Source organism: Protomyctophum parallelum (genome assembly GCF_964188405.1).
Source record: "Protomyctophum parallelum genome assembly, chromosome: 10".
Lineage (NCBI taxonomy): Eukaryota > Metazoa > Chordata > Actinopteri > Myctophiformes > Myctophidae > Protomyctophum > Protomyctophum parallelum.
The window spans coordinates 28,200,906-28,212,263 of record NC_139704.1 but is presented as its reverse complement, the minus strand read 5'-3'; the positions used below and the strand labels follow the sequence as shown (position 1 = coordinate 28,212,263).

General features: G+C 41.9%; 3 protein-coding genes across 3 annotated transcripts in view; 1 reads left to right on the top strand and 2 right to left on the bottom strand.

The window, feature by feature from the left end:
• Window positions 1-1,140, bottom strand: part of acoxl (acyl-CoA oxidase-like) — a 41,634-nt gene extending 40,494 nt beyond the window's left edge. The window contains exon 1 of the mRNA XM_083775188.1: window positions 791-1,140. Coding sequence (XP_083631314.1) covers window positions 791-921 — 131 coding nt within the window. The 5' untranslated portion in view covers window positions 922-1,140. The remainder of the gene's footprint in view (window positions 1-790) is intronic.
• Window positions 1,141-1,142: 2 nt separating this feature from the next.
• LOC310865964 (C-signal) lies at window positions 1,143-3,740 on the top strand. Its single transcript, XM_083775192.1, has 4 exons — window positions 1,143-1,649; window positions 2,067-2,244; window positions 2,851-2,945; window positions 3,391-3,740. The coding sequence occupies exons 1-4, from the start codon at window positions 1,323-1,325 to the stop codon at window positions 3,580-3,582; spliced, it is 792 nt and encodes a 263-aa protein (XP_083631318.1). The 5' UTR covers window positions 1,143-1,322; the 3' UTR covers window positions 3,583-3,740.
• Window positions 3,741-6,438: 2,698 nt separating this feature from the next.
• LOC310865770 (monocarboxylate transporter 12-B-like) overlaps window positions 6,439-11,358 on the bottom strand; it is a 29,781-nt gene continuing 24,861 nt past the window's right edge. Inside the window, exons 4-9 of the mRNA XM_083774978.1 lie at window positions 10,081-10,224; window positions 9,895-9,990; window positions 9,622-9,778; window positions 8,674-9,411; window positions 7,555-7,814; window positions 6,439-7,076 (exon numbers count right to left, since the gene is read on the bottom strand). Coding sequence (XP_083631104.1) covers window positions 6,847-7,076; window positions 7,555-7,814; window positions 8,674-9,411; window positions 9,622-9,778; window positions 9,895-9,990; window positions 10,081-10,224 — 1,625 coding nt within the window. The 3' untranslated portion in view covers window positions 6,439-6,846. The remainder of the gene's footprint in view (window positions 7,077-7,554; window positions 7,815-8,673; window positions 9,412-9,621; window positions 9,779-9,894; window positions 9,991-10,080; window positions 10,225-11,358) is intronic.

Below are 11,358 nucleotides of genomic sequence, written 5' to 3'. Positions count from 1 at the left end.
CTGCATTTCGACCACATATCCTGCAGGACTCCTGCATTGTCATGTATCCTGGATTTCGCCTGGATTTGGTATCAAACTCCCCAAATTCACCAGAACACAGGAACTGATATCTAATTATATATAGTATAATGTTAAAGGGTTACTGGGGGAGGACACCCAGACAGACCCCCCCCCCCCTCTTGGAACGTAAGGTCTTGGCAGTGCATGCAGCCACTCATCATGTTCACTTAGTTAAATAAAATAATAGTTATTATTAAAGATGCTTACATTGCTTTAGTCGTCAAACCATTTCTGTAGGCCTACCTGAAACTGTACCCATCATTTCCCAATGCTGGTAAAGCAAGCCTGATAAAAAGTATCAAACTCCCAACATTCAGTTAAAAAGTTTCTGGGGAGGACCATAGACTGTGGGAGGACCCCACAACCCACGCTTGGAGAGTCCCCCCCCAAAAAATCTCCTGGATTCAATTTCTCACAGTCCAATATGTTGGTAGCCCTCCAAGCAGAACCCAATGGTACTGAAGTTTCTGACATTTTGTTCGACCCAGTCCATCAAAATTTCAGAAAAGCTTTATGTAGGGTCCCGAAAGGGGCTAATATGTTGGCAGCCCTGACGGGGCTACATCCAATCCATTATCCACCACCACAACTACAACACACATGCCGCACTAGCTAAGTCTCACGCACATATTTGCCATCCGCATTACTATAATAGAATATGATACATAGGTTTTACACTAACTAATTCGATCGCCACAGTAAAAATACAGCCAGTTAAAGAGGAAATGACCTGCAGATGTGAAACAGCTCACATCGTGAAATATCTTCACGTAGTTGATCTTTGGCTTGCCAGAATTCACCATCCAGATATCTTGACAGAGTGGAAGCCTCTCTTGTTTCCGATGTGTTGGATGTCATCATGACAAGTTTATTGTCAAAAAGTCAGTAGAAACAGCGAGACGAAATAAAAATAGCGGTTGCCTCTGAATGAGACGTTTCCGTATTGATGTGACGTAACTGACACGACACTGGACGACTGTTATACTGTACACGACACGTACAGGTTACATTGTAGTGTCCTCGAAAGGCGAGAAGGCAGCGGAGTCTGACTCACTCACATTTGGTAGTTTTTTTGTGTCATTATCGTCATCGTCAATTTCCACGCACACATACATAGCCGCAGGCAGCATGTACATATCCGCTCTTGGCCGGATATTGAGATTGTGTAAGTATCCTTCCAGCGACCCACAGAGGGCGTTATATACTTACCAAATACTCAATGCACGAGTGTACTGTTTCCGTCTGTCATTTGCTTTGCTGTCATGGTTCCAGCAGTAGCTCTCGTACAGGGGGCAAGCAGGGGATTAGGACTTGAATTTTGCAAACACATTTTAAGAAACAAAAGTCCTGCTGCTGTTATCGCGACATGTAGAGCCCCAGAAGGAGCGTCAGAGCTAATGTGTTTGGCCGCCCAACACCCGGGCAAAGTGACAGTTCTGAAAGTGGACGTAAACAGAGAAGATGAGATAAAAGGCGCTGCAGAGGAGGTCAGGCAGAGGTTCGGTAAAGTGGATCTGATCATCAATGCCTCAGCGATACTTCATCCCTCCGGTAAAGGAGAGACCAGTTTGAGAGATGTCTCTGCCCAGGTGAGATCAGATTTCTTTTACATATTGTTTTGACAATGTTTATTTCACAATACTGTCAAATCCTCAGTGTTATTAACCCAGAGAATGTACACAATGTAAGCAAATTAAATTAAGACAGGCTTTTATTTTACTGTAGGCATATACATACACATTGATTGAGGATAATTAAGGCATGACAATCTGGTCACCTCACCTGTCTATCTCTATAGATGGAAATGTCTAGACTCAAAGTAATAATTTTATTTATTATTAAATATTGATCATGTTTCATTGGTTCAGTCACTTTCAGAACACCCACCCATCCATCCATCCATCCATCCATCCATCCACCTTAATGTGATTCATGTTTTGTGTATGTTAACTCTGCATGCAACTATTTCATTTGATAAATAATAATTCCTTGTGCATTTCAATCAGGGCATAATTTCCACTCTGACCACGAACACAGTGGGTCCACTCGTGATGGCCAAGTACTTTGCCCCCCTTCTCCTGAGAGGAGATGGGTGTTTTGGTCTTCAGCCTCCAGAGAAAGCCAAGCTTCACAGTGGCATCATTGTTAACATCACAGCCAAAGTCGGTTCCATAGGTGATAATGGTACAGTCACAATTCAACAATTTGTTTCGTTTCTTTTAATAAGATTGGGAAGTCCACCTCCTTATATGAAACAGACAGGATGGAATTTGACCCTTGGCTAACAGGGATATGTGCTGTAGGTCCAGAGATTGTTTCATTGATTGATTGATTGATTGATTCCTTTTTTCTTTTCTTAAAATGTTATCTCATGATTTCTGTAACCCATTTTTCACCCGGTGCCAATTGCCTAGGTGTAATCCTGGGTGCTAGGGGGGAGATTCCCTGGTAGGACTGTGGAATAATTATGTTATTCCATTCAGTTCCATCAAGCGCCCCTGCTGGCCAGGGGGAGGCAGTATAGAGACCAGGATTACTGCATGTTTTTTGTGAGGGTACCTACCCTAGGGGAGAACATGCAAACTCCACAAACAAAAGCCCTTTCGCCAACCTCTCCTAGGGTGTGGGCGCTGATAACACGGAGGAGAGAACAAGCGTCCCTGGCGGGAATCGAGTAGTAAGAAAATGTTTGCTTTTTAAGACTACCCAAAAATGTGCCCACTACCCAAGCTACCTGTATATACTGTACATTGTCTGTGGATGATTGTCAACAGCTCCTCTCTTGTCCAGGTCTTGGTGGGTGGTACAGCTACAGAATGTCCAAAGCAGCTCTCAACATGGCCACCAGAAACCTGTCTATAGAGTTGGCACGCAGTCGACCCAAGGTAGTTAATCAAATCATCATCATCATCTAGTAAACATTTAATCATAAACGTACACATTGGGACTTGCTAAATTGAACACCAGCCTATCAGGCTACTGAACGCTTCAGTCTCTATTGCCCTTGCTATTGGAGTGTTCTGTTTGTTCAGTGGGTTGTGGTGATTATATGGTTATGGTTGCACTATGATGGTTAGCAGCTATGGGCCTTTTTGTAGTGAGTTATGTTCTTCTGTTGGGTTTCCTTCCACACCGCAAGACATGCATGTGAAGGACATACTCCTATAACACCACTGCCTTGGCAGATCTTATAGCTTGTGCTGGTCCCTTTTGGCTGCCCACTGCTCATAAAAGTTAGGATGGCCCAACAAAGAGGCTGAAGTTCTTGAGCGACTACTACACACATAATTACATTTACAGATTCTACTTATCATTTGTGCTGTTTCCCAGGTGGTGTGTGTGTCTTTACACCCAGGTACCGTCAACACAGACCTTTCCCAGCCGTACCACAGGAACGTTCCCAAGGACAAGCTCTTTAGCACCGAACACTCCGTCAACTTAATGATGAGCATCATTGACCAACTGAACATAGAGAAGACTGGCAATGCTTACAACTGGGATGGAACTGAACTGCCTTGGTAGATGGGTGGACACTGGACAGTCGTGGATGGACGGACGGACAGACAGACAGACAGATGGGTGGACAGACGTGGATGGTTGGATGGACGGACGGACAGACAGACAGACAGACAGACAGACAGACAGACAGACAGACAGACAGTCAATATGTTGATATTACATCATGGGAAACATATTTGATGTTTGGTGCTCTTTTGCCTAAAGTGACGTTTGCTTCTAATCCTCAGTGCAGATCGTTTTACTACCTCACACACAAACAGTGATTGGAATAATTCATAATTATGTGCAATTCCAATGTCCATGAATTATTACTTGTACAGGTTACTGTTCCTATAGTGCTATTAGCATTTCCATTAAGTTAGTTGAAAACAAATAGTTCCTTTGTGTAAGTGTGTCATACGATCTGTGTCATTCCACTGAAGAGAACGTTGATGTTTTTAGGGTCACAACACTTATTAGTAGAAAGTTGCTAAATGGTTGACAAACATTCAGCTGTTGGAGTGGTTTAGATACTGTAAGTTATAGAATTATATTAATGCCATTATTCTTTGTTCAGTATCCATTTTGACATGGAAATGGAAATTATATCCTATTTTAAACATTAAAATCTGTTAAATACACTGTATCTGATGCTCTGACAAGCTGACCGTGTGCTACAATCTTCTGGTATGGTGTTTCGTGTTTGTGTGTACTGTACACAGACTACACACACATGCACTGTATAAGGGAAGGTGGGACAAATACAATTACAAATTAAATTCAAAGGTCATACTTTAAGATTTTATAAAAGTTATGCTCCAACATTCTTACAGAATATAATGTAAAAAGCCTCATTTTCTAAAGAATATAGTTAAATAAAAAAGACCCCCTTTTATTTTAACTGCAGTCGATGCCCCACACACTAGATAGGAACATAAGATTCAAACATACATCAATACAGTAGCAGAAAGTGGAAAGGGTGCCAGTGGTGTCGGCAGGAATACAGAACCACAAGACACATTTGAACAGGCTGCATAGGGAAAAAAAGAGTAGGGTATACCCTACTCTTTTTTTGAGTAGTAGACCTTTTACCAATATTCAAACCTAATAACTTGAATTTCTATAGCGCCTTTGCGACTGCAAAGATGGGATACAACAAAAGGGAAGAGGTGTGATCACTTTCTTAGGAGCACATTTATTCTTTAACTGTAGAAAGATGGCTGTAGACTTGGTGCAATATGGATTTACAAAAATATTTAGATCTTTCCAATTTTATTTTGATATTAATATACCAAGTTATTGCTAAACACTGTACTGTTTGCTGCTGCTGTTTTGATATGTATCGGCACTATCATATTCATATCACATAATAGTCTAGATTTAAGGTAGGCATATATGATTTTAGAGATGTACAGTACACTCATGCTGGAAAGGCAAGCTCTGTGCCCAATTTATTTTTCAAGATTTCAGCTCTAAAATGTTAATGGAATAAACAAATAAATAGGTATAGATTGGTAACATGAATCAATGAACAATCGTTAAAGAACCATTTTTCATAACAACGGTACAGTATATAAAAACCTAATACATCACTACTTTTTCCAAAATAAACATATGTAGTCAGGCCGAATATTACGGTGCAGTTTTGGTTTAAAAGCCTATTTCCTTTTATATGTCATACTGGAAGGCGAAACTTACTTTTGTCTGTGGAACTGCTGCATTCCATAGACAACCAGGAATTGAACTAGAGCTTGCAGAGTTTGTCTGACTCTGGATCAACAGGACATACAGTATAGTAAAACTTCCCACAAAACAAACTATCCCAGTACACCATATACAGCAAAAGTAAGCCTATAAATAAACAATCACTAACAACTTTGGTGTTCCAGTAGTTTCGTTTTCACAGTGTAAACATAATGTCACAATATAACCTTACATAATACTGCATATTATTAGTAGCAATAGCATAGCACTTTTCAGAAAAGTTGAAGTATTAATATGGATACATGCACCACTTAATATGAAATTTGTTTTTCTCCAAAATAATTCGTCAAAAATAAGAAAAGAAAGAAAGAAAAAGTGAAAATTATTTGAGTGGGATTTTGTTTTGCTTGAAAGGAGTATTATTTAGTGCACGCTCTCTCAAGTTTCCAAACATTATCACCTTTCAAATAAAACAGTGTTTCTTCTATTTAGAAAGGATGATACTTTGGTATTACAAACACATTCAATAGAAAAAAGGGTGTTTTAAAGAATGGCAAGGTCTGTCAAAAGGTTGGTTGGTTTGAATTTGCTGTGCACCTTCAAAACTGTTGGAAGATGTCAGACCCTCTTGATTTGGTGACCCAAGGCGATCTCCTCTAGTGCCATGTAATGTACGAGTGGCCAAAGTGTTCAATTAACACAAGATATCTCAAAATGTAATGGGCGGATTACCATGAAACTTCTTGGGCACATTCATGCACTCTGGAGGATGAAACCTATGGACCAAAACCATTTGACCAAAATGACCCCTTGATATATTATTATGTTTTTGAAGCTTAGCAGCCCAACAAGGCACACAACCGGGTTTCAAGCCCATCAACTGGCAGATATTGGTAAGGAGCAGCTCAACCTCTAGGATCTCCTAGCTGGGCTTGTAGACTACTTAGTTATTTTATACAATCATATGTCATGTGGCACTTATTACATCAAAGGTAACACCTTTGTATGATGTTTTCCTGCAACTCTGAGCCCGCAATCATGGGTGGAGTTCATGGGGGGGCATTGCCGGGGGTGGAATAAAAAAAAAGAATGCAATGAAATAAAACTAATTGTGAGAAATAAATCTGAATTCTATTCAAATTCATTTTACAATAAATTAATTTTAGAGTAGTCATTATTATATTTTCGTAATGACCTGCGACGGAAGTGAGTCAGTCAGTCAGTCAGTCAGTCAGACAGACAGACACGCAGGTACCAACTCACCTCTGACCTCTTCGGTCTTCCTACCTGTGTAGTCAACTTGGCAAAAGTAAAGGCAGTTTACAACAAACCCGCCCCCCCGGTGCCATCAGTGGAGGTGGATCATGATCTTGGGGAAAAACACGGTTGTCCAAAGCAGCCTATTGTACAGGCATTCCCCACAAAATGTTTGCAGGCCTCCAACAACCCGGGATGCTTGAAATGATTCACCCTTATATGGCACATGGACGTTTGGGAAGTATACCTGTACAAGTATACAACTCCACCAAAAAAGAAAGAATTACAAAAGCTAAACCCCAGCTCAAAGGCCCAGCATTGAATCTTTCAGGAAGGCACATTTTCCCTGAGTTTTAGTTCCTGCAACGACGCTCTGTAATTGTCTGTCTGGCTGTTCTTCAAGGATATTAACTTGGAGTCCTTGGCTGAGTAGGATTTAGCCCGCCAGCAGCTTCTGACCAGCATGCATGAGGCCAGGATGAAAGGGCTGAACATGAGGGACACACTGCTCAGCGTGAAGGCTGCCGTGTAGTTACCTGTCCTGTCCACTAACCAACCTGGAAGAGGGAAGAAGGGTGTGGACAGAGAGGAGATGGAGAGAAGAGAGAGACAGAGGTTAGGGTAAGAATGAACAAATTAAGAAAGAGAAGCAGAAAGAAGTGAGAATTCTCTGACTGTTCTGTCACTGCACAACACCCTCCCTGGCTCCAAACAACAATGAACAGGCACGAAAAGCAAGGTAATTATTATCATCAACGCTGCACTTTGTAAATTTTTGACTACAAAATCTCTCAAGACAGATTCTGCTAACAGCAGAATCGTGTGCCCTCCCCACCACTAAAATCTACTTTTTACATGACAAATATTGGACGTACATAAATGAGAAAATGACATAACAATTTAGCTAATGTTGGCTAAACCTCATTGCGTGGTTGGAAAGTCATTGCCATTTAAATTTAATTTGTATGTTGTACGTTTTCACATTTCAAAGACAAAAACAACAAACTATGCAGGACTGACCTATCAAAACCTTACCTGCTATCGGAGGGCTGAGCAAGTAGGGGATGGCATGTAGGAAATAGACCACGCCCAGAGCGGAGGTCAGGTAGGTTGGACCCACCACATCTGAGGTGACCACAGGGATGAGGGCCACGTAGGCCCCGTCGAAGTAGCCATAGAGGACAGAGAAAGGGGCCAGGAGAGAGAAAGAGCAGAGCAAAGGGATGAACAGGCATGCTATTCCCTCCATGCCCACTGCCACCATGTAGCTCACCACCCGATATTTCTGCAGACACCTGATTCAGAGTGAGAGAAATGATGCAGAAGTATGGTTTCAGAGATGGGTTATTTTCTAATGGCAATGATCATGATCACTGCAGTATTTAAAGTTGGCAATGTAAGACATTACAAAATGTGATTGTTCTATTATAGTCAGACAACAACGAAAGACGACAGAATGGAATATAGAAGCCATGTCTGTCATTTGATGCTGAGAGACTGATGAGATGACAAAACTTTCACATTGAGATTATTTTATTTTTATACGTGTAGTAGGTATTTTGCATTGTTGGAGTATAAACACATACACAAATGTATGCTGTCTTGACTTGCTCAATAAAGAAAAACCTTTAATTGCTTGCAACGTTTCAGTTAAGGATGATTGATGCCTGCAGAAGGTCCTTGACCAAAACATTGCAAGCGATTCAACGTTTTTCTTTATTGAGCAAGTGAAGACAATGTTCTTTTTATTAGCAAGAAAGTTTTTTAACCACTTAAACCCTAAAGACTATATACTACTTAGTTAACCACAGCTCTATACTATAGGTCAAAACTCAAAAGGTATCAGCTAAATGCCTAAAATTGTAAATGTAAATTATCAACTGAAGACGCAATTGATAGCTACATTATAAACTACAGTACAGTATGTACTGTATGTCTGTATATAACCTCCCCTATTATATGTGTAAACTCAACCAACCACAGGTTTAGACAGTTCTGCTGGAAATGTGTGCTGGTGAATGCCACGCACACACACACACACACGCACACACACGCACGCACGCACGCACGCACGCACGCACGCACACACGCACGCACGCACGCACGCACGTAGTGTAATGAGAACTACAAACACAAACACCCCCATCTACATACTTCCTGTCTGTGATCCATCCAATGGTGATATTTCCCACAATGCCACTGCCTCCAAAGATAGACATGAGGAAAGCAGCTTGCTGGTACTCTACCCCTACGCTCAGAGCATAAGGAACCAGGTAGACGATTGGAGCACTGCAGCCGTACGCCAGGAACATCAAGGACACCGACAGAAGCAGGAAGTCGGGCATTAGCAGAAAACCAAACTCTTCCATGGACCGTAGACTAAAACAGTTTCTTCTGCACAGAGTTTTTGTGTTCACTGAGGGCACTGGAGGAGCATCCGAGGTTAACTGTTTGACATTGATTAGTTTGTCTTCTGGAACTCTTGTGTCAGATAGCTTAGTGTTGATGTTGTCTGCTTGCATGTTGTTCTCATTCATGCGTATGACGAGTTTCATACCGTCGTGCAAACCACCGTTTCCCAGTTTAGATTCTGAGAGTTTGATCTCAGCTAAAATATTCTCAGTTAGCTTGTTGTTGGTAAAAACCTCATTATCTGCTATCAAAGCCTCTGTTAGCTTTGGATCAGCTAGTTTTATGTTTGATAGCAGGGCCTCCGCTATCTTCGCCTTAACCAGCTGGCTGTGTTTCATCTTCCCGTTAGATACATGAAGCTTTGTGATCCCCGAGTTGTTAGTTTCCGTCCGTTTAGGTTCCGGCTGCTTACAACCAGCATCCAGCGGTGCAGCCATGTAGCCCCCCTTCTCTACGTCTCCAACAGTCTCCTCTTGTTTCCTTTTAGAATAGAATAGAATAGAATAGGTAAAGGTAGTATTCATGTCAAACTTTTGGCAAACATTTTGAGCAAGGTTCTGCAGCAGTATTGTATTGCTGTATACATTGTACTGCTGTATATATTGTACTGTATGTATAAATGTGTGAAACACAGACACAATATATTTTGAGGCTGCCATTGCTGTTAAATTCTTTGTTTTTGGGATTTACCTTTCTTGTCGTCCAGGACTCGGGGGCCTCATCAGAGCCCCACAGACACACAGGTTGGAGACGAAACCCCCCAGGATGAGCAGTGCACCTCTCCAGGAGTACTGCTCTATCAGCAGCTGAACGGCAGGGGCCAAAATAAAAGTTCCAATGCCACTCCCTGAGTAGGACATTATGAGAGGAGAACATTTTGAGAAAACATACAAAGCATGGACGGATGTGTGTGTATATATAATTATACTAAGAAACTAAGAAAATGTCAATAGAAACATATACCTGACATGGCAATGCCATATGCCACAGCTTTCCTCTCACTGAAGTACCTTCCTACCATGGCTATAGCTGGGGTGTAGCACAGGGCAAAGCCCACACCTGTAAATGTTAGACAGACACAATGGTGATTCTGAAGGTGGGGCCCCCTGGTTGCTCAACTGAAGTATACAGTGTTAGTGTTATGTGTACCTGTAAGGACACCCAGGGAAATGTAAAGGTATTCTAGGCTGTTTGCAAATGAGCTGAGGACCAGGCCAGTTGAAGACAAAAGCCCTCCCAGGATCACCGTAGCTCTGCAGGACAGACGGTTTCCAATCATGCTGCCCAGTGGAGCTGGAATCACAGAAAGTATAGATGGTTACTGACTGCAAACAACAACACAGTTTCCCTCAACATTCCAAACTTTGCGAGCATCTGGTTTGCTTCGCATCTGTTTGGTTGGTTTTCACCAGCAAGTGTCACTGTTGCGCAGCCTAACACACACACACACACACACACACACACACACACACACACACACACACACACACACACACACACACACACACACACACACACACACACATATTAACTGTATATATGATGATTTCGGGTGTGACAGTACAGTACAGTACAGTACAGTACAGTACAGTACAGTACAGTACAGTACAGTACAGTACAGTACAGTACAGTACAGTACAGTACAGTACAGTACAGTACAGTACAGTACAGTACAGTACAGTACAGGGACCCTCACACGGTAACTCTGTAATTTCTCGACTGTTTCGGACACGGGGCGGCTCGCCAGAACAAGGGCCGGCACCCTGGGCACGTTCCTGTGGGTCTGGAACTTCCGGGGACTCCCCAGGGACCCCCACATAGAGTTGCACCACTCACTTCACACAGGTGTGATTTTATTTTATTTTTTACTTTCAAGACAGCTGTTCCAAATTTACCCTCATAAGACATAATAAACCTGTGTCTTTATACTCTGTTGGGTAACAATACTTTATCCTTGTAAATAGTTAATAGCTCATGAACAAGCTATTAATAAATAGCACCATGTGCGCTAGGACCAGCATGAGCATACAATATCTTAATATTGCTGCTATTCTTCATTATTTTAATGTTTTCTTTTTTAATTCCTTGTTATTGTTTATATGTTTATTATTACTGTTGCCACAATATGCTGTATGTCCAACGAACCGCAACAGAGGAATTCTACTCTAATATAGGCCTATACCATAGACTGTAAAAAATATGGACAAAGCGGTCCCCGGGTCTAACATGAACGTAAAATGAAGCCTGAAATTCCTTGCACTCTAATGCACTGTAAGTCGCCATCTTTCTTGGTCCGTTCTGGTCCAGCTGGCCATTGGCTGGCCCAGACAACGAGGCAGGACTTCCCCCCTTCTTCTCCATTGGTTTTTATTTTGACTCGAGTGGGTGGGGGATCCCGATCATAGACTGTAACGGTAGCCACGCCCC

What these genes read in the sequence shown, in the direction of transcription:
- LOC310865964 (XM_083775192.1), top strand. Translation starts at nt 1,323, where the DNA reads ATGGTTCCAGCAGTAGCTCTCGTACAGGGGGCAAGCAGGGGATTAGGA. An exon ending in TGAGAGATGTCTCTGCCCAG is followed by an intron (nt 1,650 to 2,066) that starts GTGAGATCAGAT and finishes CATTTCAATCAG; the next exon opens with GGCATAATTTCCACTCTGAC. An exon ending in CGGTTCCATAGGTGATAATG is followed by an intron (nt 2,245 to 2,850) that starts GTACAGTCACAA and finishes TCTCTTGTCCAG; the next exon opens with GTCTTGGTGGGTGGTACAGC.